General features: G+C 34.7%; 1 protein-coding gene across 1 annotated transcript in view; it reads right to left on the bottom strand.

Moving 5' to 3' along the window:
- Positions 1-26763, bottom strand: part of RALYL (RALY RNA binding protein like) — a gene marked incomplete at its 3' end in the record, with an annotated part of 458402 nt that extends 431639 nt beyond the window's left edge. Inside the window, exon 1 of the mRNA XM_079722141.1 lies at positions 26490-26763. Coding sequence (XP_079578267.1) covers positions 26490-26745 — 256 coding nt within the window. The 5' untranslated portion in view covers positions 26746-26763. The remainder of the gene's footprint in view (positions 1-26489) is intronic.
- Between the last annotated feature and the right edge of the window lie 542 nt (positions 26764-27305).

Below are 27305 nucleotides of genomic sequence, written 5' to 3'. Positions count from 1 at the left end.
AATGTATAAGACAGGAAGTTATAAAAACAGGAAATTGTTACTAGATTGATATTAAGGAATTGTAGCAATTTTATTTGGTGTGATCATGCTTTTGTTTTCTTTAAAAATCATTATATATATTATATATACACATATATACATATAATTGCAGATTAAATGATGACTGGGATTTGATTCAAAACAATCTAGAGACTAGGAAGGAAATGGTTGAGGTATAGAAAAAATAATATTGCTGTGTACTGATAATTTTAAGATAGGTCATGTGTACATCTAGTTCATTAAACTGGTTTCTTCACTCTTACAATATACTTGAAAATCACCAAAATAAAAAGTTAAGAAATAAAGCAAAATATATGCAAAATTTAAGTTCATGACAATTATAACACAAAAGGTGAGAAGAGGAAGAATGAACTTAAAGTATTCTATGAACCTAGGATGATTTGGGAAATAATAAATAAATTACATTACATTAAATTAATAAACAAAGGATATCTGTTGCAATCTCTAGGGTAATACTATAAGAACAGTAGAAGTGTATATAATTTACATACTAATAGAATTGAAAATATAAAATAATAAAAGAAAGATTAATCTAAAAGGAAAAGAAAAATTAACATGAAACACATGAACAAACAAAAAAATAGCACACTTGTAGATATAAATTCAAATACATCAGTAATTAGATGTGAATAGACTATTACAATTAAAAGACAAGGCTTCAAGATTATTTTTGAACAGATTATATTTTGCTTACAAGCATACATTAAATATTAAGACAGAATCACTGAAATTATAATGGATGAAAAATGATATACCATGCAAACATTAATCAAAAGAAGTGAGTTCAGCTATATTGAAATTAGACGTTTTTTCTTTAAGACAAAAATAATTACTAGAGATAGAGATACATCATACTAATAAAAGGATGAATCCATTAGAAAGATGTAATAATTTCAAGTTTTATTTACCAAATATTATGGCTTCAAATATATAAAGCAAGAATTAAAATAACTCAAAAGATAAACACATGAATCAATAATCATAATTCATCTCTCTTAATAATTGATAGAAAAAGACAAAAATCAATAATGATACAGCAAATCAGAGAGATTCAGTTAGTGATTTTTGCTTTTTTGACACATAAAGAAGGTTGCACAGAACAACAGCAGAATACATGTGAACACTTATGAAATAACACTTATGAAAACTGATGATATGCAGAGCTATGGCAAAGGTCTCCTTGAATTCTAATTTATTCTCTGGTTACAGTGAAATTGAGCTAAAAACAATTTTAAAAATTATAAATTCAATAACAAACTTTCTAAATAATCCAGTAGATCAAAGAAGAAATCTCAATGTGAATTACAAAATATTTATCAACTATTGATTCTGAAATTATGTTGTATTAGAACTTGTGGGATAAAGCTGAAGCTCTGCTCAGAGGGAATTATAGGATGAAATGCATTTTTTAAAAACATGAGAAGCTGAAAGTGAATTATCTAGGTCTTCATTCATGAAGTATAAAAAGAGTAGCAAACTAAACCAAACAGAATGGAAGAAAACAAATAATAGGATTACAGAATAATGAAACAAAAACAAATGTGCAATAGAGAACATACAGTAAGCCATAATTTGCTTATTGGAATAAATGATTAAAGAGATTTAAAAAAGAAATTTAAGGAAAAACTTACCAATATTAGGATTAAAAAATAGAAAGACATCACCTGAAGATCCTAATGACTATAAAATATGAGAATACCATGAAGAGCTTTATGCCAATACATTTGAAAATGTATATCAAATTAGCACATCCCTCCAAATCTCTCTCCAAAACTGGCACAAGAATAATTTTAAAAATCTGAATAGTCCTATGCTTATTAAAGTAATTTAATCTATATTAAAAATGCTTCCACAAAATATTCACACCCCAAAACACATAATTGGTAAACTCTCCAAATATATATAAAGAAATAATACCAATCATGTACAAACTCTTCCAGAGAACAGGAATAAAAGGAGCACATCTTAGTTCATTTTATGAAGACAGAATCTCCTCAACAGCAAAACTAGTAAGGACATAACAGGAAAAAAAAATGCAGACCAATCTCTAAATCTCTATCATGAACATAAAGGTTTAAAAAGAATGATGCTACTTTATTATCATGTTACATTGGTTCCACGAGTGTAAAATTGATTCAACATCCAAGTATCAATTTTAGTTCTTCATATCAACAGAATAAAGGAGAAAAATCAAGTATTTATTTCTATATAGGAAAACATTGAATACAATTCAATGAAAACTAATAGCCAAATAGAAATATAAGGAGAACTTTCTTAATTTGATAAGGAATTTCCACAAAAATAAAATTCTATGACAAATGATAATTGCAAAATATTGATAGCTTTCTCATGAAATAAGAAAAACATTTGCACAACTACTGCCCTTGAATATTTTTCTGGAGATAATAGCCAATATAATAATACAAGGAAAGAAATAAACATTGGGAGAAAAGAAATAAAACTATTGAGAAGTTGAGATCAAGATGGTGGAGTAGGAAGTTCCTGAGTTCACCTCCTCTCATGGGTACCACAAAAATTACAACTACTTACACAGCAACTATTACTGAGAATAACCTGACGACTAGCAGAAACAATTTTGCACAACTAAAAATATAGGGGAGGAGCCACAATGAGAGAGTTAACAGAAGTTTTGATGTAGTATAATTAGGACCCACATCCCTGGCACAGCAACCAATAAGCAAGAAGCACATCACAACAAAAAGGGTCCTCCCTGAGGAGCAAGGGGTTTGAGCCTCATAGTCAGCTCCCCAGCTGGGGGTCCTGCACTGGGAAGACAAGCTCCCAAAACATCAAGCGTTGAAAACCATCAAGGCTTACATTTAGGAAAACCAGAGAGTTATAGAAATCCATCTCCACTCTTTATTTATTTATTTATTTTTAATTTTTACTGGAGTAGAGTTGATTTACAATATTGTGTTAGTTTCAGGTGTACAGCAAAGTGAATCAGTTATACACATACTTATATCTACATTTTTTGTATGTATAGATTCTGTTCCCATATAGGTCATTACAGAGTACTGAGTAGAGTTCCCTGTGCTATACAGCAGGTTCTTATTAGTTATCTATTTTATATATAGTAGTGTGCATACTTCAATCCCAATCTCCCAATTTATCCCTCCCCTATCCCCTGTTAACCATAAGTTCATTTTCTACATCTGTAACTCTACTTCTGTTTTGTAAATAAGTTCATTTGTACTCTATTTTTTTAGATTCCACATATAAGCAATACCATATGTATTTGTCTTTCTGTGTCCGACTTCACTCATTATGACAATCTCTAGGTCCATCCATGTTGCCGCAAGTGGCATTATTTTGTTCTTTTTTTATGGCTGAGTAATATTCCACTTTATATATGTACCACATCTTCTTTATCCATTCATCTGTCAGTGGACATTTAGGTTGTTTCCATGTCCTGACTATTGTAAATAGTGCTGCAATGAACATTGGGGTGCATGTATCTTTTCAAATTATGGTTTTCTCCAGGTATATGCCCAGGAGTGGGATTGCTTGGTCATACTGTAGTTCTATTTTTAGTTTTATAAGGAACCTCCATACTGTTCTCCATAGTGGCTGTATCAATTTACATTCCCACTAACAGTGTAGGAAGGTTCCCTTCGGTATCACCTCACACCAGTCAGAATGGCCATCATCAAAAAATCTAAAAACAATAAATGCTGCAAACTCCACTCTTGAGAGGCATGCACAAAAGTTCACATGCTCAGTGTTCAGCACAGATGCACTTAGTTTGAAAAACACCTGGGTCAGATCCATTTACTGATATTAGAAAACCTCCCAGAGAGACAGGAAGCAGTTAGTATTATCTTCAGGGACGGAGGCTCTGGTGGCAGCCATTTTCACTATCTTGTTGTATAGTCCTGACACAAGTGTGGCAGGAGAAATTTTGGAATTCTCTCTCTAGCCTATTAGCTCTGGGGGATTCCCCTGCCAACCAGTGCCTTCAGCATTTACACAACACCAGGCTTTGCAGCCTGTTGCACAGGGGTATCACGCCTACACCAGTGGGACTACAGCAGTTGCATGCAGCTGGGCTTCTTAGTCAGCCATGATGAGGTCCCAAGAGGCCTGACCCACCCACCAGTATGCCCACAACTACCATATAAGACAGGGCTTCAAAGCCAACTGGGCCAGAGGCCTCACTTTCCTACCAGCATTCCAGCAACAGTTGACTACACCACAACAGAAGGCAGCATGCAGCCCACACAGGGGACACCACTGGAGCATCTGGGTCTGGTGGTCAAAGCAGAGCATGTTGCTGGGCCCCATAGGACATCTCCTACATAAGGCCATTTCTCCAAGATGGGGAGATATAATGGACCTACCTGATATATAGAAAGAATTAGGCAAAATGAGAAGACAAAGGTGTATATTACAAATAAAAGAACAAGAAAAAAACTCATAAAAGAGATAAGCAACCTCCTGAAAAAAAGTTCAAAGTAATGGTCATAAATATACTCAAAGAAATAGAAGAATGGATGGACACAGTGGGAACATCAGTAGGAAGTTAAGAAAATATAACAAAGAACTGATTAGACATGAAGAATACAGTAACTGAAATGAAAAATATACTAGAGGGAACCAATGGTGGATTAGATGATACAGAAGAGCATACCAGTGATCTGGAAGATAGACTATTGGAAATCACACAAGCCCAGGCTGGAGGTGGGGGTGGGGGAGAAGAATTAAAGAAAGTGAAGATAGTTTAAGGAACCTCTGGGACAACATCAAGCATACTAACATTCATATTATAGAGGTACCAAAAGAAGAAATGAGAGGGAAAGGGACATAGAACTTATTTGAAGAAATAATAGCTGAAAACTTCCCTAACCTGAGGAAGGAAACAGAAATACAGGTCCAGGAAGGACAGAGAGTCCAAAACAAATGCAACCCAAGAGGTTCACACAAAGACACATTATAATTAAAATGGCAAAAAGTAAAGACAGAGAATCTTAAAAGCAGCAAGAGAAAAGCAACTAGTTATATACAACAGAACTCCCATAAGACTATCAGCAGACTTTTAAGCAGAAACTTTGCAGACAAGAAGGGAGTTATATGATATATTAAAAGTGCTGAAAGAAACAAAGAAACAAAGAAACAAGAACTAAAGGAAGTTCTCTAAGTGGGAAACACAAGAGAAGAAAAAAACTTACAAAAACAAACCCATAACAATTAAGAAAATGGTCATAGGAACATACAAATTGATAATTACCTTAATGTGAATGTATTAAATGCTCCAAACAAAGATACAGGCTCGCTGAATAGATACAAAAACAAGACCCATCTATATGCTGTCTACAAGAGACTCACATCAGATCTAGGGACACATACAGACAGAAAGTGAGGGGAAGGAAAACGATATTCCATGCAAATGGAAATCAAAAGAAAGCTGGGGTAGCAATACTCATATCAGATAAAATAGACTTTAAAATAAAGAATGTTACAAGAGACAAGGAAGCACATTACATAATGATCAAGGGCTCAATCCAAGACGAATATATAACAATTATAAATATATATGCACCCAACATAGGAGCACCTCACTTCATAAGGCAACTGTTAACAGCTATAAAAGAGGAAATTGACAGCAACACAATAATAGTAGGGGACTTTAACACCTCACTTACACCAATGGACAGATCATCCAAAATGAAAATAAATAAGGAAACAGAAGCTTTAAATGACACAATAGACTGGGTAGATTTAGTTGATATTTATAGGACATTCCATCCAAAAAGTGCAGATTACACTTTCTTCTCAAGTGTGCACAGAACATTCTCCAGGATAGATCACATCTTGGGTCACAAATCAAGCCACAGTAAATTTAAGAAAATTGAAATCATATCAAGCAACTTTTCTGACCACTACGCTATGAGATTAGAAATGAATTACAGGGATAAAATGTAAAAAACACAAACACATGGAGGTTAAGCAATACATTATTAAATAACCAAGATATCACTGAAGAAATCAAAGAGGAAATCAAAAAATACCTGAGAAAAATGACAATGAAAACAAGATGATCCAAAACCTATGGGATGCAACAGAAGCAATTCTAAGAGGGCAGTTTATAGCTATACAAGCCTACTTCAAGAAACAAGAAAAATCTCAAATAAACAATCTAACCTTACAGATAAAGGAACTAGAGAAAGAAGAACAAAGAAAACCCAAAGTTAGCAGAAGGAAAGAAATCATAAAGATCAGAGCAGAAATAAATGAAATAGAAACAAAGAAAACAATAGCAAATATTAATAAAACTAAAAGCTGGTACTTTGAGAAGATAAAGAATAATTGATAAACCATTAGCCAGCCTCATCAAGAAAAGAGGGAGAGGACTCAAATCAATAAAAATAGAAATGAAAAAGGAGAAGTTAAAACAGACACCACAGAAATACAAAGCATCCTAAAAGACTACAACAAATAACTCTATGCCAATAAAATGGACAACCTGGGAGAAATGGACAAATTCTTAGAAAGGTATAACCTTCCAAGACTGAACCAGGATGAAATAGAAAATATGAACAGACCAATCACAAACACTGAAATTGAAACTGCTATTAAAAATCTTCCAACCAACAAAGGTTTAGGACCAGATGGCTTCACAGGTGAATTCTATCAAACATTTAGAGAGCAGCTAACACCCATTCTACTCAAACTCTTCCAAAAAATTGCAGAGGAAGGAACACTCCCAAACTCATTCTATGAGAACACCATCACCCTGATACCAAACCCAGACAAAGATACTACAAAAAAAGAAAATTAAAGACCAATATCACTGATGAATATAGACGCAAAAATCCTCAACAAAATACTAGCAAACAGAATCTAACAACACATTAAAAGGATCATACACCATGATCAAGTGGGATTTATGCCAGGGATGAAAGGATTCTTCACTATACATAAATCAATCAATGTGATAAACCATATTAACAAACTGAAGAAAAAAAACCTATGATCATCTCAATAGATGCATAAAAAGCTTTTGACAAAATTCAACACCCACTTATGATAAAAACTCTCCTCTGGGGGCTTCCCTGGTGGTGCAGTTGTTGAGAGTCCACGTGCCGATGCAGGGAACAGAGGTTCGTGCCCTGGTCTGGCAAGATCCCACATGGCACGGAGCAGCTAGGCTCATGAGCCATGGCCACTGAGCCTGCGTATCTGGAGCCAGTGCTCCGCAAGGGGAGAGGCCACAACAGTGAGAGGCCCATGTACTGCAAAAAATAAAAATAAAACAAAACAAAACTCTCCTCAACATAATAAAGGCCATATACAACAGAAAACACAGCAAACATCATTCTCAACAGTGAAAAACTGAAACCATTTCCTCTAAGATCAGAAACAGGACAAAGATGTCCACTCTCACCATTATTATTCAACATAGTTTTGGAAGTCCTAGCCACAGCAATCAGAGAAGAAAAAAGAAATAAAAGAATACAAATTGGAAAAGAAGAAGTAAAACTGTCACTGTTTGCAGATGACATGATACTATACATAGAGAATCCTAAAGATGCCACCAGAAAGCTCCTAGAGCTAATAAATGAATTTGGTAAAGTTTCAGGATACAAAATTAATGCACAGAAATATCTCACATTTGATACACTAATGATGAAAAATCTGAAAGAGAAATTAAGGAAACACTCCCATTTACCACTGCAACAAAAAGAATAAAATACCTAGGAAAAAACCTACCTAGGGAGACAAAAGACTTGTATGCAGAAAACTATAAGACACTGATGAAAAAAATTAAAGATGATACCAACAGATTGAGAGATATACCATGTTCTTGGATTGGAAGAATCAATATTGTGACAATGACTATACTACCCAAAGCAATCTATAGATTCAATGCAATCCCTATCAAATTACCAATGGCATTTTTTATGGAGCTAAAACAACAAATCATAAAATTTTTATGGAGTCAAAAAAGATGCTAAGGAGCCAAAGCAGTCTTGAGGGAAAAAAAAGTGGATCTGGAGGAATCAGACTCCCTGACTTCAGACTACACTACAAAGCTACAGTAATCAAGACAATATGGTACTGGCACAGAAACATAGATCAATGGAACAAGATAGAAATCCCAGAGATAAACCCACGCAACTGTGGTCAACTAATCTATGACAAAGGATGCAAGGATATACAATGGAGAAAAGACAGTGTCTTTAATAAGTGGTGCTGGGAAAGGGCTTCCATGGTGGTGCAGTGGTTGAGAGGCTGCCTGCCAATGCAGGGGACACGGGTTCATGCCCCAGTCCAGGAAGATCCCATATTCCGCAGAGTGGCTAGGCCCGTAAGCCATGGCCACTGAGCCTGCACGTCCGGAGCCTGTGTTCTGCAACGGGAGATGCCACAACACTGAGAGGCCAGCGTACTTCAAAAAAAAAAAAAAAAAAAAAAAAAAAAAAAAAGTGGTGCTGGGGGCTTCCCTGGTGGCACAGTTGTTGAGAGTCTGCCTGCCGATCAGGGGACACGGGTTCATGCCCTGGTCTGGGAAGATCCCACATGCCCCAGAGTGGCAGGGCCCGTGAGCCATGGCCGCTGAGCCTGCACATCCAGAGCCTGTGCTCCACAATGGGAGAGGCCACAACAGGGAGAGGCCTGCGTACCTCAAAAAAAAAGAAAAAGAAAAAAGTGGTACTGAGAAAACTGGACAGCTACATGTAAAAGAATGAAATTAGAACACTCCCGAACACCATACAAAAAATAAACTCCAAGTGGATTAGAGATCTAAATGTAAGACCGGACACTATCAAACTCTTAGAGGAAAACATAGGCAGAACACTCTTTGACATAAATTACAGAAAGATATTTTTTGATCCACCTCCTAGAGTAATGGAAATAAAAACAAAAATAAACAAATGGGACCTAATGAAACTTAAAAGCTTTTGCACAACAAAGGAAACCATAAACAAGCTGAAAAGACAACCCTCAGAATGGGAGAAGATATTTGCAAACGAGTCAATGGACAAAGAAGTAATCTCCAAAATATATAAACAGCTCATGCGGTTCAATATTAAAAAAAAACAAACAACCCTATCAAAAAATGGGCAGAAGACTTAAATAGACATTTCTCCAAAGAAGACATACAGATGGCCAGGAAGCACATGAAAAGCTGCTCAACATCACTAACTAATAGAGAAATGCAAATGAAAACTAAAATGAGGTGTCACCTCACACCAGTTAGAATGGGCACCAGAAGAAAATCCAAACAACAAATGCTGGTGAGGGTGTGGAGAACAGGGAATCCTCTTGCCATGTTGTTGGGAATGTAAATTGATACAGCCACTATGGAGAACAGTATGGAGGTTCCTTAAAAAACTAAAAATAGAATTATCATATGATCCAGCAAAAAACAAACAAACAAACAAAAAAAACACTTACAAATATATATGCACCCAACATGGGAGTACCTAATACATAAAGCCAATATTAACAAACATAAAGGAGAAATTAAAAGATTACCATAGTAGTAGGGGATTTTAACACCCTGCTTACATCAATTGATAGATCATCCAGATAGAAAATCAATATGGAAACATTGGTCTTAAACAAAACATTAGATCAGATGAACATAATATATATATATATATACAGAACATTCTATCCAAAAAGAGCAGAATAAATATTCTATTCAAATTCACATGGAACATTCTCCAAGAAAGATCACATGCTAGGCTACAAAATAAGTCTCAATAAATTTGACAAGACAAAATCATATTAAGTATTTTTTATGACCACAAGGTAATAAGTGAATTCAGAAGATATATGAGTATATCAATAAATATGACAGTAATGAACAATTAGGAAATGAAATGTCCAAAATGATGCCATTTACAGTAGTATCAGTATCATTTACAGTATAATATCTATAGCACAAATGTAACTATATATACAAATTGATACTAAATAAAATTCTATGTCTAATTACATACAAAATATATTTTATATTATATATAAATATTTACATGTTTTTCTGTGTCCACACTGACGTTTCAGAGCAGTGAGGAAAGAATAGATCCTTCAAAAATGGAATTAATTGGATATTCATATGAGGATAAGTGAATTTGTTCACTAACAGGCAACATAAAAAAATTCAATTCCAGATGTATTAAAATATAAATGTAAATAATAAAATTCAAAAATCTCCTTAGAAGGCAACCTGGAGGATGTATTCGTGACAATTGAGTAAGCAGTTATTCAATGGGACAAAAAGTGCACAAACCGTAATGGACATGAGGACTTCTTGGGGACTTACAGCCCATGCTCTGCTCATGTATGAGGAAATCAGAGCCCAGACAGGATACATTCTTGAATAGGTTCAACACCTCCAGGAGGCTCAAAATCAAAGACCAGGACTCCAGTTTTCTTAATTAAATTTTAGAAGGTTTTGAGAACCATTAAACAGTAGGACTTAATAAGATACCTAGCTTTTTACTTTCCTTTGTTTTTTATAGCACTTTTTATGTCCCAGGTGGTGTTTTAAGGATTTTGCATATATTGAAGCATTTGATCTTCAAAACAACTGAATAAGGTGGGTTCTCTTATGATTATCTCTATTTTACAGACAACACCAAGGGAACACCACCAAGATCTTTAGTAACTTGCCCCAAATTACCCAACTGGTATGTGGAAAGCTAAGATTCTAACATAGGAAGCCTGAATCCAGAGCCTGTACTTTAACCACCATCTTTCACAAACACTGGAGGGTATAATTTCAATTTCTGTGTTTTAGTTTCAATTCATTTAAGTTCAGAACTTCAGTATCTATAATTCTTTTCAAGGATTAATATTCTAATTTTTGCCACCGACTGTTTCTGAGCTATTTAAATTCAAATCTACATTTCCCAAAAGATCTTCTCCAGTCTTACAATACTGCATCCCTTTAAAAAAAAAATCCTGTAACACTTAATGTTGGCATTATAATATGTTTTATCTTACATTTTCCACCTTCTATTGTATGTGATTTAATACCAGTATATGTCACTCAACAATTGCCCCAATAAACTTACAATACTTTTCCTTTTGTGGTACTTGATCTGCATTATTTCATGCTTTATTTTATATTTGCTGTCTTCGGTTGCATATTATTTTATGTATACATATTTTACTACATGATTAAAATATTTCCTAAGGGCAGTCCTCTATTTTATTGTATTATTTTACATTATAATTTACTCAATGTTATTTTATTTTATTTTGGTGTGGCATTGTGTTTCTACTCCCTTCTAGAGCTTAATATGTGTTGGCAAGCATCTAACACAATTATACAAATACTGTTGAAAGAATAATTGTTCTTATCAGTAAGGCATTTTGAAATTAATTTACCTGTGATTTTCAGATATTTTACTAACAAGACTAAAGGATAACTTGAGGCATTGTATTTTATCTATCATTGTGTCCAGCTTTGTTCTAAGGAAGAAGTTAGAACAAGTTAGAGCTAATAAGGTCCTTCTCACTGTTGCTCAGGAGTTTCCAGTGATAGTCTTAGTGAAAAATTGCTCATAAACAGTATCTACGACTTCTTTCACTAATTTAGGTTGAGTGATTGAGTCAAATAAACAATTATAGAGACATAAAGAAAATACCTCGGGCTTTCTATTGTATATGGGGGCATGTATCTCCCTGGCTGACGAAACGTTATTTCTTTAATTCACCTTATCTTGGATTTTTGCTAATTAGCATTTGTTTAGAGCACATAAAGTAGCCCTGTTTAATTACTGAAAACCTGAAAAGTGTTTTGTGCTCTGCAGTCCAGAGTGTTGTTTTCAATACTTATTATCTGAGAACAGTGGATTATGAGGATGAAGATGGAAGAAGAGGACAAAGACTTCTCAAGCAATTACCAAATATGTATAGTTTGGAGAGTAGAATGAAGGATAAGCTACAGTAATTTTGAAAAATATTAAAAGGGAGTTTCAAGGTTTTTGTTTTCATGAAAACATGCTCTCTATAACATTTAGTACAGTATAAGATTTCCTTATTAGTAAAATGGGGTTAATGAAATTAATTATCTAGCATCCATGAAGGATGTTGAAAAGTTAGTTTTTTAAATGTAACGAAGTGAATCTTGAACTTCTTTGAGAAGTTTGATGAGTAAAAATAACATATAGCTGAAAATGTTCTTACTAAAGTCTACTATTTTAGAATGGTAACATATTTCTCTCAACTACAGAAAAGATGAAATAAAAATGACTTATACTGAATACCATCCAATAAGTAATTCTTTGTGCCTTCACTCATGTATACCGTTCAAGAGCCTTCACAGCCTTGTGAATAGATTTTTGAAAACAAATATAATGGCCATCTAAATATAACATTTTGCAACTGGTAACCACTTTGTTTATCTGGATAATATAAAATTTGCTGGAAAATTGGTTTTTTCAACTATAGGGATGTGTTGGGCATTTCTTTAGTGGACAAAAAAGCTGGAATGGCAAATAGTTCCAAAGGAAAAAAAAAATCAAAGATTTACTAATTCAATTTTCATATTCTCACTGCAGCTAATGTTTAAATTAACTGAAGGATTAGTTTATGAGTCATATCCTGGGAATTGAAAACTTTGTCAAACTATCAAGTTGAGAAAGTACAATGATAATATGTTCTTTAGACACTGAGGCAGGCAAAAGCTATTTTTTTTTTTATCAATACAAATTGTAATCATTTTATATAATGATGCCTTGCTGAAATGTTCTCTATTTCGGGCAGTATTCTTTGGAAGTTTTCTACAAGATTTTCATAACTTAGAATCCCCTAAAAGGGTTGTATACTTCTAAAGGTGTTCTGCACTTGGCAAGGGGTTCTGCAATAGACTACAATGTCCGAAGTGATCAACTGTACTCATCATTTCAGCCCAGGCTCTCTGTCAGTCTGTCCTTACTGGATGTTCAGATGTTGCATCTAACTTGTACATGAAGGCATATGCAGGAGAATAACTCTTAACGAAATGGAGTAGAGCAGACACAATGGGAGAACTAATGTATTTGCTAGAGAAAACATCAACTAGGGATGCTGCAATTCTTAATTTCTTTGTTTTAACAAGCTTTTACTTGTACTGTTGAATAAAATATATTTGAACATCACTAAAGCATCTGAGTAGTCTCAGAACTCAGTATTTTTCACTGAACATTTTTATAAGGCTTGTTCTTCATAATTTCTAGTGGTGATCTGAAATGTTTGAATGGAAGGATTTAATGAAAAAAATCACATATCTTAAAGGAATTATTTTAAAGATGTGCAGAGAAAGAGAACTTTAAAAACTGTTTAAATAGGTAAACGTATAAACATGTCAACTGTATAGATGTTTAATTTGTTTCTGGTGTCTGTGTTTTTAAGGATTACCCCCTCAGAGGACTTTTGGTAATATCTGGACACATCTTCAGTTGTCACTACTAGGAGCGGGTGCCACTGGTGTCTAGTGGGTAGAAGTCAGGGTTGTTGCTAAACATCCCACAATGCACAGAAGAAGCCCTCAAAACAAACGCCCAAAATTTAAATACTGCCAAGGTTAGGAAACACCACTCTAAAGAGAGGCAGTGCTGTATACAGTCCACCAGAAATTGCAAAATACAGGCACCATGTTATTTAATGACAGATAATTATATTATGAGAATATAGAATAAAAAATAAAATACTCAGTAAATAGCTTGTAACAACTGCACTAAATCTACGTGTAATTTTCATTTCCAGTGGACCTCACCCTAACTGATGTCCTGGCTGGAATAGAACATTAATAATTCTTTTACACATGAATGAAGAAGTGAATGAATATTTCAACATTACAAGGAAATCAATGTGCATATTAAATATAATATATTACATAACTAAAGCATAACAGCAACTTAAATGATAGTTAACAAATGTAAGATATTCTTTTGAAGCCAATCTTCATTAGACTGAATACAATCTCATAAGTATTTTTACTCACTTAGATTCATCATGCAAGACCCTGCACAGCCTGGTGTCAATCTTATCTCTCTCCACTCTTCTCTATGAGACCATTCTTCATCCACAGGGCTTTATTCACCTCTGCCTGAATTAGGACTCCAGGTATAATGCTTTATCCACCTAGAATTACCTTTCCATATCCGCCCATCCTTATAACACTAATTTGAAATCTCTCCTCTTCTAGAGTTATCTTCCATCACACTTGTAATCACCTGAATTAATTTCTTATTCTCAGCAATCACTGACTCTACTATTATGGACTGCCTATACCATCTATTCAAAATCTGCTCAGAATTGTGCAGCCAAAAAAACCCCCAAAAAACAAAAAACAAAAACCAGAGGATTTCTCATAGCACTAGAATGATTTCAGAGGCTAAAATCACCATGTGTAAATTTTTATCACAGGGTTTGCACCATATAAAAGCAATGTTCTAAGCACTTCACAAACATATGAGTTCTGCATTGTACACTGAACTAAACACTGCTATTTCCATTTTACAGGTTAGAAAATGGATTCTGAGTGAATAACTTCTTCAAGTTACTTTACCACTGTGGCAAAGAACCATCGGCTCACTAAAGATATACTGGTTATGGGTGGGAATGGCTGCCTAGTCCTATTTGCATCTAGGTGTGGTCAATGAAATGCAAGCATTAAGATGAGGACTGCTTCCAGGCTTGAAATGCAAAAACTTCCAGAGCACAATCCTCCCTCTTTTTTCACCAGTCTGCTGGTTTGACTTCTTTTCGGGTTCCATGGTAGTGATGGGGCTCAGGAAAGGCCACCCCAAAATATGCCACTTTGGCATATTGATTCTTTTGAATTACAGTTATTAATACTTGAGAAACAGCCAATGCAGGAAGGACACACTAACCTTCTTTTGTCCCCATGAAAGCAAGAAATAAATCTCCCATGGGAAAGGTACCCTTCCTGTTCCAGGAATTAAAGAGACATCCTCATCACCAGAAATAGGGAATTTGAGGCTTAGAAGCCTGTATAAACAAATTTTGTTACTTCTATACTAATTTACTACCCCAAGGACAAACCTCTTTGTTTTGTCAATTCCTTACAAATTTATTGTTTCCTTGTGTATAAGGTATAAAAGCTGCCTGCTTTGGTCACTTTTTTTAGTTTCATATTTCTATAAGGTCCTGTATGTACAAATTAATTTTTTCTCCTGTTAATCTGTCTTTTGTTAATTTAATAATTATATCAGTCAAAGAATCTTGAAGAGAAGAAAGGAAATGTTCACCTCCCCTATAGTAGCCACTCACTGAAAGATGTCAGAATATCCCACAGCCTGGTCCCTGGATGAAAGAGGGGCAGAGCTTCCATTCTCACCCACCTCCTCCCTAGGACACTGATTGTATTTTATGTGAGAAAGAAATAAATTTCTATTATGTTAACTATTGAAATGTCAAGGTTTATCTGATACTGAGGTTTGTATACTTTAACTAAAATATTATACAATAGTTGTCTTATGAGAAAGATCAAGTAATTTCACAATTCTGCTGTAAGTAAAAATGCAATAGATTATAAAGACCATGGATTCAAGTTGCCTGGTTTAAGCCTGACATCACAGAATAATCATTAACAACATCCCTTCTCACTCTCAGAAGTATCCTGGTTTGGATGATAAGATGTACAAGCACGTTACTAATATACTTATATGAAAAAATTGCTGGCGAGAATAAATATTGAAAATAATTAGGATGAGATTACATGAGCTTGATATCCTGCAGAAGCATCTGTGTGCTATAAGGCAAGTTTATTTCTCAGAGCTTCAGTTCTTATCCAGCAGAATAGGCATCAAAAAAGATAATCTGTGCTTGAAAAGCTTAGACAATGATGAAGTACTGTGCAAATATCTAGCCATTAATAAGACGAAACTATGAAAGGGTACCATTTTAAGGAATGTAAAGGGAGTATTCAATGAATAAAACCTTTCTTTAAACCCATATATCATTTACTATAACCTTTGAATAAAATATGTGTATGTTAACATTTGATGCTTATTAAAGACAGGATTATATTTAGAAAAATTAAATCAGGCCTATATTTTAACATCTTTATTGGAGTATAATTGCTTTACAATGCTGTACTAGTTTCTGCTTTATAACAAAGTGAATCATCTATACATATACATATATCCCCATATCTCCTCCCTCTTGTGTCTCCCTCCCACCCTCCTTACCCCACTCCTCTAGGTGGTCACAAAACACCAAGCTGATCTCCCTGTGCTATGCAGCTGCTTCCCACTAGCTATCTATTTTAAATTTGGCAGTATATTTAAGTCCATGACACTCTCTCACTTCATCTCAGCTTACCCTTCCCTCTTCCCATGTCCTCAAGTCCATTCTCTACGTCTGCATCTTTATTCCTGTCCTGCCCCTAGGTTCATCAGAACCAATCTTTTTTTTTTTTTTTTAGATTCCATATATATGTGTTAGCATATGGTATTTGTTTTTCCCTTTCTGACTTACTTCACTCTGTATGACAGACTCTATGTCCATCCACCTCACTAAAAATAACTCAATTTCGTTTCTTTTTATGGCTGAGTAATATTCCATTGTATATATGTGTGATATCTTCTTTATCCATTCATCTGTTGATGGACACTTAGGTTGCTTCCATGTCCTGGCTATTGTAAATAGAGCTGCAATTAACATTGTGGTATATGACTCTTTTTGAATTATGGTTTTCTCAGTGTATATGCCCAGTAGTGGGATTGCTGGTTCGTATGGTAGTTCTATTTGTAGTTTTTTAAGGAACCTCCATACTGTTCTCCATAGTGGCTGTATCAATTTACATTCCCACCAACAATGCAAGAGGGTTCCCTTTTCTCCACACCCTCTCTAGCATTTATTGTTTGTAGATTTTTTGATGATGGCCATTCTGACCAGTGTGAGGTGATACCTCATCAAGACAGTATGGTACTGGCACAAAAACAGAAATATAGATCAATGGAACAGTCTAGAAAGCCCAGAGATAAACCCACATACATATGGTCATCTTATCTTTGATAAAGGAGGCAAGAATATACAATGGAGAAAAGACAGCCTCTTAATAAGTGCTGCTGGGAAAGCCGGACAGCTACATGTAAAAGAATGAAATTAGAACACTCCCTAACACCATACACAAAAATAAACTCAAAATGGATTAAAGACCTAAATGTAAGACCAGACACTATCCAACTCTTAGAGGAAAACATAGGCACAACACTCTGTGACATAAATAACAGCAAGGTCCTTTTTGACCCACCTCCTAGAGAAACGGAAATATAAACAAACAAATGGGACCTAATGAAACTTAAAAGCTTTTGTACAGCAAAGGAAACCATAAACAAGACGAAAAGACACCCCTCAAAATGGGAGAAAATATTTGTAAGTGAAGCAACTGACAAAGGATTGATCTCCAAAATATAGAAGCAGCTCATTCAGCTCAATATCAAAAAAAGAAACCACCCAATCCAAAAATGGGCAGAAGACCTAAACAGACATTTCTCCAAAGAAGATATACAGATTGCCAACAAACACATGAAAGGATGCTCATCATCACTAATCATTTGAGAAATCAGGCCAATTGAATAGCTACTTCTTAGGTGTCTGACTTTTGAGAGACTGAATCCGCTTGCAAGGAGACCACACTGCCTTCCCTTTACAGCAACCCCATTGCAATTACTTGCTTTTCAGGGAACTTGCAACCAACCCTTCTTCTTCTTTCTCCTCCTTCTATTCCTCCTCCTTCTCCTTTTTTCTTTCTCTCTTCATCTTCTTGTGTTACACTTTTAAATGGGGGTAAAAGGCCCTTTAGTGAAATCCATCCATTCCTCTAAACATCCAACCATTCACCCAGCACATACTTACTGAGCATTTGCCATGGAAGTGTCAGCACACTTCAAGGTGCCAAGAAGATTAATATAAACATATATAGTCACTGTTCTCCAGGAACTTAGCCTATGGGGGGAAGGAGAAGATACCTATCACAAAACAGTAAATATAAAAATATAATTGAAAAGAAGGTATGTGCTAGAAAGGGATACCAGTAGGTTTGAAGTATCAAAGTAGGTTTCCTTAAAGTAATGACATTTAACCTGTGATCTGAAGGATGAACAGTCAACTGAAGGGAGTGAAGAAGTGGGGAAGTGAGGTGAGATGTTGGGAAGCTTGGCAAGGATATTCCACACACTCACACAGCCTGTGCAAAGGTCCTGGTGAGGGAAAGATGACTTTTTCAAAGAACCGACATAAGTCAATTTAGATGGAGCACCAAGAAAGGCTCAGAGGATGATGCTGTAAGTCTGCAAATGAGAAGAAAACAAATCACATAGAAAGTTGTAGGCCACAGCAAGGGTTTCAGTCTCTTTTTTGAGAACAATGGAAAATCATGCATAGTTTTTATCAAAGGGTGATACGGTTAAATTTGTATTTTGAAAAGATCACTCTGGATGCAAAATTGTAGCTGAGAATAAAAACACTTATTTTTTGATTGTTTGTTTTTTGCGGTATGCAGGCCTCTCACTGCTGTGGCCTCTCCTGCTGTGGAGCACAGGCTCCAGATGCGCAGGCCCAGCAGCCATGGCCCACGGGCCCAGTCGCTCCACGGCATGTGTGATCCTCCTGGACCGGGGCACGAACCCGTGTCCCCGACATCGGCAGGCAGACTCTCAACCACTGTGCCACCAGGGAAGCCCTAAAAACACTTTTGAAATCCATTACTCCTAGGACACGCTTGATAGATCGTTACCAGCATTTGCTTGTTTTCTTCTTCTTTGTCCACACCCAGGATTGCTCTCCAATATATTCCTACTTATCAATGCATTTTCCATTACTTCCCTCATGATCAGAATTAAGAATATTCACCAGATTTACTTTAAAATTAGCAATCCCTATTCATGTTCTTTCTTTGAATTCCTTAAGCATTTATAAGACCTTTATAATGTAATAAAAGTAATTTAATTATCTATTTTATGTATTCTTTTTTTAAGCTAGACTTTGGTCCTCAACAAAAGGAACCTGTGTACAGACTTTAGAGAAAAAATGATTTCTACAGATAAATGATTTTTTAATGTTGGATTCTTCCTATTATTAATAACTGAATTCCTAAGTTCATAAATTGTGCTTTTGCAACCAACCTAAGAGTGAAAGTATCTAAAAATAAAGACCTTACAAATGTCTATTTATAGCCTGTGTGTAATCAAACCAAGTGTAATCAGTAGAAATTGGCTCTGATCGAGACTTAGTCTCCAACCTCTGCATGGTATTTTGGTACAAAAGAAGACTTTATGTGTGACCTCTCATATAAAAATTGTCAGTATTAAACAGTTAAGAAGTTTATTTCACCTTTCACATAATGTGTTTGAGAAAAAAAGAGTTCCAATGGCTAAATTTGGATTAAAAGTATAATAAACATTTCTAATATTAACAAAATTTAGAATCCAATTTCAATGAATTATTAAGAAGCGGATTCTCTTTAAAATTTTTAAATATAAACTATTTTAAATAACCAAATTGAAATACATTTTATAGTAAGCTTTATATTATAGAAATTGTACTTTTTACAAAAATTATTCAGAATAATTTCAGCTAGATTTTGATCTTTTAAGAATCCCCAAGTACTGTGGATGAAAATGCAATCAACTGTTCTTTTCCACAGTTTAGCAATCCTTCATTACATATCAAAGGCAGGAAGCCAAGGTTAAAAAAGGGGTATCCCCTTTTCTACTGTGGTGCAAAAGAAGTGCTGAAGAAATGAAAACATATAATACAACAAAATTAAGTTGTGACCAAGTTTCCTTTTCTTTATAATACTATGCTGTGATGGGTACCCAGAAGGCAGCAATACCAAAAATCCATGTCTTCATCCAGTTTATTTATTTAAAATCCTTTATTGTGTTCAGTTCTCATATCTCAAAACACATGACAAAGGGTTTTTATAAGGTAAATTTTCTCAGAGTGCCAATCTTGACCTGGGAATAAGAAGAGGAGTTATCACTGGGGAAACGAAGAGAGAATGATTTTGAAACATGTATCACAGACTGGGGTCACAGCTGGCATGAGTTCACATGCCACACAAGTTTGAATGAGTGAACTGTGCAATGAAAAACAAAAGGCATAAACTTTAAAGAGTAGTAGAGAAAAGGGGACAGGACACCAAAAATAAATATGTCAAAGTCACAATCAAGTTTGGGACATGCCTTGATTATAGATTAAAAAAAAGAACTGCAGACATTCATTGCAGTTTTGGGAAATAAGTACTTTTCTTTGTTTTTGTTTAATTGCTCTGGGGTAATAAATATATAGGAGTCTTACCCCAAGGGAAAAGTATCACCTTAATTATTAGTTTATATGCTATATGCCTTTAAGGGAAATAACGTCAGGAAAAAAAAAAAACGTATTCAATAAAGCATTCCTTGTGTTCATTATCATGTTGGTAAAATGGACAGACCACGGAACTATTTCAAGGTGCCTTTTCATGTGTTATGGATAAAATTTAGGAATCTTTGTCGATATAGTAAAAATAAAAAATCCAAGGAACAAAAGTTAATCAAAACATTAGACTGTGACCTATTTTCAAAATCCAGATTAGAGTTCCAATATTTTGAGCTCTCATTTCTGATCTCCCTTAGTTTCTCTATGTACTATAATTTTTAGGTAGAATCCAGCAATTTTTAAAATAATTTCTCATTTTATGTGAATTTGAAAAGAATGTAAAATATATACTTACTTAAAACTTAAAATCAGAATTTGATGATAATTTCATGGTTAAGATGTTTTCTCCAGAAAGATACAGAATATTTTATAATACCAGTATATGGAGTTCTTGTTCTTAAATGTTCAGGTATACTAATGTAGTCAAGTGAGTAAAATCATCCTGACTGGGTCTGCAATGGTTGACTTGCAGTTGGTCTGAAGATATTTATGCCAGTGGTTTTATTAAAGGCAGACACTGAAATTTGGCAAGGTGGATGAAGTTTTCTCTGCTACTCAGCTGGGCAGATGGCTTTGGGTATAGAAGACACTGATATGGAAAGAAACTTAGGCTTTAAAGTCCTATGACTAAGCTCTCCTAAATGAGTTTTTTAAACATTAGAATCAAAAAGAGCACTTGCATATACGGCCTTGGAAGTTTGGAAATCATTAGTAGCTTAAAGGAACTGATACAAGAATCAATAACTAAGAAAGTAGTCATCTAATAAGTTTAGGAAGTTTAGGAAGGACATGGTAACTACAACTTAGAATTGGGAGATCAAAGAGCTGTGCATAAAGTAGCTCAGATTTAGATTTCCAGAAGGCTTATCAGAAAACCTCTTCTAGTTATTTGGACCCAAAGATTTCTCCACAGATCTGTGTTCAGCCAATATTCTTCTCATTCTATATACTTTCCCAGAGTGAGCTTATCCATCTCCATAGTTTTAACACTATCTGTGTTGATGACTCACAAATTTTTTACTCTTAGTCCAAATCTCTCCTCTTAGTTTGGACCTGCATATTCAAGATTCTACTAGATACAGGTACCTGGATATCCTGAGGCATGTACATCAATCTTAATACATCTATTCAATCCTGAACTCATTGTCTTACACAAAAATCTTTTTTCCCTTTGGAAATCATTCTCCAACATCCTAGTGCTCTGCAAGTCAATCCAGCAGAGAACTTAACCCAGAAATATGGGAATCATTCTTGATTCTTCTCTCTCTCTGTCTCACTCAGTGTGCCAGCTAGTTATTAAGTCCTATTGATCCTATCTCATTTTCCTAATTCTTCCTTCTTCATTTCCATAATTAGATACCTGGACAATTTCAGTAGGCTCCCAACACATTTCCTTGTTTCTAGTTTTATATCATATTAATCCATCCATCAACCTGCTAATGGATTATTCTTTCAATAAAAAAATTCAACATATTACTCCCCAACTTAAAACATTTCAGTGTTTCCCCTTACTTGTAGACACAAAATGGTTATTAATATTTTCCATTTAATAAATGCTAGGTTTCATCACATGCATAACTGATTCTTAGTTTAAGGATAAATCTATAATTCCATAGTACTGTAAGAACTCACATTAGGATGCTTAATTTTTTCTGGTACTATTGATGTTTAACCCTAATTTCTAAATTGTACATAAAAATTTTAAATACATTGTGATATGAAGAGTGTTTCTATTTAGAAGAAGTTACTTGAATATGCATTGAAGTCAAATAAGATAACACAGGTAAAGTACTAGCCCAATGCATGGCTTAATATTAATTTTCTTCCCAATCTAAAGAGAAATGACAATGCTTAAGTAGGTTGTGGTGCATGAAGTTAATATCTATTTCATATGTCAGTGGTCTATTATTTGATCCATAATCAATCCACTTCAAATCAAGGGCTTGTAGGATTTAGTGGGAGTTGCAAATCATAAAAGGTTTATTTGAGAGTCAAAAATTTCAAGAATCCAGTAATTTTACCTAAACCTAAGTTTCCCTTGTCACCAAAAGCAAAATACTTAAATCCAGAAATGAATATACCTCCCAGGAAACTGTTTTCTTCAGGAACCAGCTTCCTATAAGGAACATCTGGAAGACAAGATGTTCCTGAGTATCTAGCAATATGGTTTAAGAAAAGGTGAGTATGTTGAAATACTTGCCCTGAAAAGCAAAGTTATTAAGTTATAAAGCACTTGCTTTGTATGAAAAGGCATTCAACTTAGACACAAGGAGTGAGAGACTAGATTTCAACTAAAAGAATGAAGTCTTTGACTTGGATTCAAGCAGAAAGGGTGATTATGGCTGATTAAATAGGTGCTCCAGAGATTAACTGGAGGACACAACCGAGAGACGATCCCAGAATGACTGGGAATGAAAAATGGTATCTTATTAGAAGCACAATTTAATTTTGTGGCTCTCAAAGCATAGTGATTTGGTGTCATCATTTTTTTCCTTGGGTTTTTCTAAGTAAGGCACTAAATTTTTAGTGTGGGTATTGCTCCTTCCCCAGTGCATTCTTCTCAAAAGGACAGTGAATAAGTGAGCAGTGACAGGTATTAGGGCCCAGGGTAGGCTGCCCCAAAATATGCCTCATTGACATATTGATTATTTTGAATTAAAGTTACTTACAGAAGAGCTGATGCAAGAGGGACACTAACCCTCCTCTCTGTCTCTCTAAAGTCAGGAAATAAATCTCTCTCATGTGAAAGGTGCCCTCCCTACAACAGGAGGTAGAAGGACAACCTTATTGTCAGAGATAGGGAATTTGGGCAGAGAAACCTGTATAAACAAACCTTCTTACTTCTTTATTAATATGATACTCAAGCTCACACTTCGCTTAAACTCCTTACTAATTAAGTCCCCAAACCTAAGTTTCTTCATCCTGTCAATTCCTCTCAAATTTATTGTTTCTTTCAAATGGATAAAAAGATGTGGCACATATATACAGTGGAATATTACTGAGCCATAAAAATAAACGAAATTGAGTTATTTGTAGTGAGGTGGATGGACCTATAGTCTGTCATACAGAGTAAAGTAAGTCAGAGGGAGAAAAACAAATAACGTATGCTCACAGATATATATGGAATCTAAAAAAAAAAAAAAAAAAAAAATGGTTCTGAAGAACCTAGGGGCAGGACAGGAATAAACATGCAGATGTAGAGAATGGACTTGAGGACACAGGGAAGGGGAAGGGGAAGCTGGGATGAAGTGAGAGAATGGCACTGACATATATACACTACCAAATGTAAAATAGCTAGTGGGAAGCAGCCGCATAGCACAGGGAGATAAGCTCGGTGTTTTGCGTCCACCTACAGGGGTGGGAAAAGGAGGGTGGGAGGGAGACACAAGAGGGAGGGGATATGGGGATATAAGTATGCATATAGCTGATTCACTTTGTTAAACAGCAGAAACTAACACAACAATGTAAAGCAATTTTACTCCGGTAAAGATATTAAAAAATATATAGATATTGTTTCTTTGTCTCAAAAGTATAAAAGCTGCCTGCTCTGGATACTTCTCAGGCCCCATTTCTATGAGATCTCCATGTGCACAAATTACAATTTGTTCCCTTTTCTCCTGTTTATCTGTGTTGTGTCAATTTTATTACTAGTCCACCCACAAGTACTCAAGAGGGGTAGAGGGGGAAATTTCCCCCTCCCTGACATAGGAAAGGGACTCTGGAAAATTAGCTATAGTTCATTAACACGTGAACTGGACTTTACATTGGTCATTAATTTTTAAAAATTAATAGTTAAATGCATCTCTACTAGTATGTATTAATCTCATAACAATCAGGGTAGAGACAATAAATGGGTATTTATCTGATTTTGGCTCAGATGTGGCCCTAAGTAGAGATTTCAACTTAGAAGTTAAAGCAAAATTGGTCAGAAAATTCCAATATCAAGGTAAACAAGTAGAATTGGGACACTGGAAAAAAAAAAGACATATGTAAAACTTACCAATGTCTTTTGTACGGCATTACTTTTCTTTAAAATATAGAAAAGTGAATTGGAAAAATATAAATAAAACTATATTATTATATGGTAATGATTATTTGTGGTTTTATTGCAAGCACTTATGTAAAACATCTTTTTTTCCTCAAGACTATTACCTCAGGCTTTACTCTCACTTTATTGAATTCCATACCTTCACCCCAATTTTTCATAATTACATTGTATAACTTGGTAATACAACATTCTTAACACTCTTCTAACTTGATTTGTTTATGCTTTTATAACTTGTTTCTTTTATATGTTCCTTCATCTTTATTATGTCTGTGGACATGATAGAAGTAACATCATAAATTAAAATATGTAATTCCAGGGAGTTCCCTGGTGGCCTAGCCATTAGGATTCTGGACTTTCCTCACTATGGCCCGGGTTCAATCCCTGGTTGGGGAACTGAGATCCTGCAAGCCATGCAGTGTGGTCAAAAACATTTTTATAAAAATATGTAATTCCAGATACTGATGAGGGCTATGAAAAAAATACAAAGTACAATAATAGAATAGACAGTGCAGGCAAGAGGTTAGAAGACTATTTTATTTTAGATAGGTTGGTCAGAAAAGCCTCTCTGAGAAAGTAAAATTTGAGCATAGTATACAGTAAAGCAGGGAAAGAATGATTAGCAAGGATCTGTCTTCTGAGCAGAGGGAATAGCAAGTCCAAAGCCTCTGAGGTAGGAACAATCTTGGAATGTTTGTAGCATATCAAGACTGCCAGCAACACTGAGGTGGTACAAAAAGGCAGAGAGAAGGAGATGGAGTTGAAGATGTGGTAATGTGTGCATCATCGCCATGGTATAGAATATAAACCTTATTCTGGGTGCAATGAAAGGCATTACAGACTTAAGAGCAAATTAATGGCATAATCTCATTTATGCTTTTAAAGGGACACTGGCAGACTGGAAAGAGGCAGACCAGTTGGGTTATTTCAGTAGTACACCTGAGATAATAGTGGCCTGTATAAGATGGCTATTGGTATAGATTTAAAAGTTGATTGGGTTTGGGATATATTGATGGTAAGAAACATGATGATGGATTACATTTTCAGTGTGGGGGGAAGAGAAGAATCAAGGTTGATACCTAGGATTTTGTTTGAAAAACTGGATAAATGAAGGTTCCATTTATTGTGATGGAGAAGTATGCAGGTGATGGAAGTTGCAATGTGGATATCCAAAAGAAGACCTGGTATAATCAGTTTAATATAAGAATCTGAACCTCACAAGAGATATAAATTAGATATAATTTATAAATTAGATATAAATTAACACTGATATGTTAATTATACTTTTTCCTTATGTAGAAAAAATTGACTAATTTTTATTTTTATCTGCATACTTAATACAAATTATTTTCTCCTAAGAATTTTCCTTTTACTTCAGACTATATTCTCATTTCTTTGAAAAAAAAAAAACTATATTATTCCCTGGACATCAGACATAAATCTGATTATTGCACATGACTGAACAGGCTTGGCATACAAGATTCCTGCCTAAATAAGAAAGAATAGTTTATATTCATTTTCCAGTAATTAAGATTTACTTCCTTTTGCTATTTTCTATCCCTTCTCCCCCTAAAATAAAAAAGTAAATGCGGAAAATACATTAGCCCCTCAGAGCAAGTGTTATAAGTATAAAAATTAATTATTTTATTTTTTGCTCCACAAAGTGTTTCCTAGAAGATAAGACATCATTGCAAGTTAAATAAAGTTAAACATGATGCATATCTTTTATCTGCCTGGACCTGTTAAGACTGGTGGAGGTAACAAGTATTACAAAGCAGACGATCTCAAGCTTATAAATTTGTAGAGAAAATAAGGCACTTATAAGTAAACCAATATGAGAACAAGGAAAAATATAAATTATTAATATATAAGTGCTATAATTGGTTAAGAGATAAATATTATAGTAGTGCTTGTCCAGATATGCTCAGAGACTAGAACACTAATGTGAAACCCATACCGGAGTGGGACTTACCAAGAGGTTGGCCTGCGATGATCCTGGAATTTTCTCCAGCCACTGCAGCTCTTGCGTGCCGCTCACTCATGTACTGTACAAATGCATAACCTTTGTGAACTGAGCAGCCAACAATTTTTCCATACTTTGAGAAAATGGCTTCAATGTCAACTTTCTTGACAATGGCTGTATTTAGATTGCCAATGAAAACACGCGAGTTGATGGACTTGGGGTCATTCTTATTGGTGACATTGCTGGTCTGTGTTTTGCCAGTCATGGTTGGCTCACCTTGTTTTAATCCTTAAACAAACAAACAAAAAAAATCAAAAGGAAAATAATTAGATTGAATGGATACCACTGGCTTTTAACAATTTTCAATAGTGTACCAGGTAAACTCAAATCCCCAAGTACTACTGATTTTCTTGAGAAGAAAATTTAGTAATATATTAATAAAAGGTGAATATTACATTGCAAAATGAAGTAGAAAAATAATTATAATTATTTAGCATACAGTTATAAATAAATTCCTGATTAACTTATCTAAAATTCAGGCCTGCACAGTGATAAAGGTTTTGTAGTTTTTAAGTCTATCAATATTTCAGAAGCAAGTATGAGAAATAAGCAACCTTAATCTATCAGTGAAAAAGAAAATCCAGAATGGCTAAGGTCTGATGGTGGAATATAGTACTGTAATCTCCATTTATGGTGGAGAACATGCATTTTTATTTCTACATTTTCTATAATACGTAGATATGTTAGCTCTTTCATTATCAAAACACTTCTATCAGAAACTAACAATTCATTTAATTAAATGCTGTGGAAGAGAAATAAAAGGAA

This window comes from Hyperoodon ampullatus, assembly GCF_949752795.1.
Source record: "Hyperoodon ampullatus genome assembly, chromosome: 17".
Lineage (NCBI taxonomy): Eukaryota > Metazoa > Chordata > Mammalia > Artiodactyla > Ziphiidae > Hyperoodon > Hyperoodon ampullatus.
The sequence above is the reverse complement of the archived record's forward strand: the minus strand, read 5'-3'. Positions and strand labels throughout refer to the sequence as shown.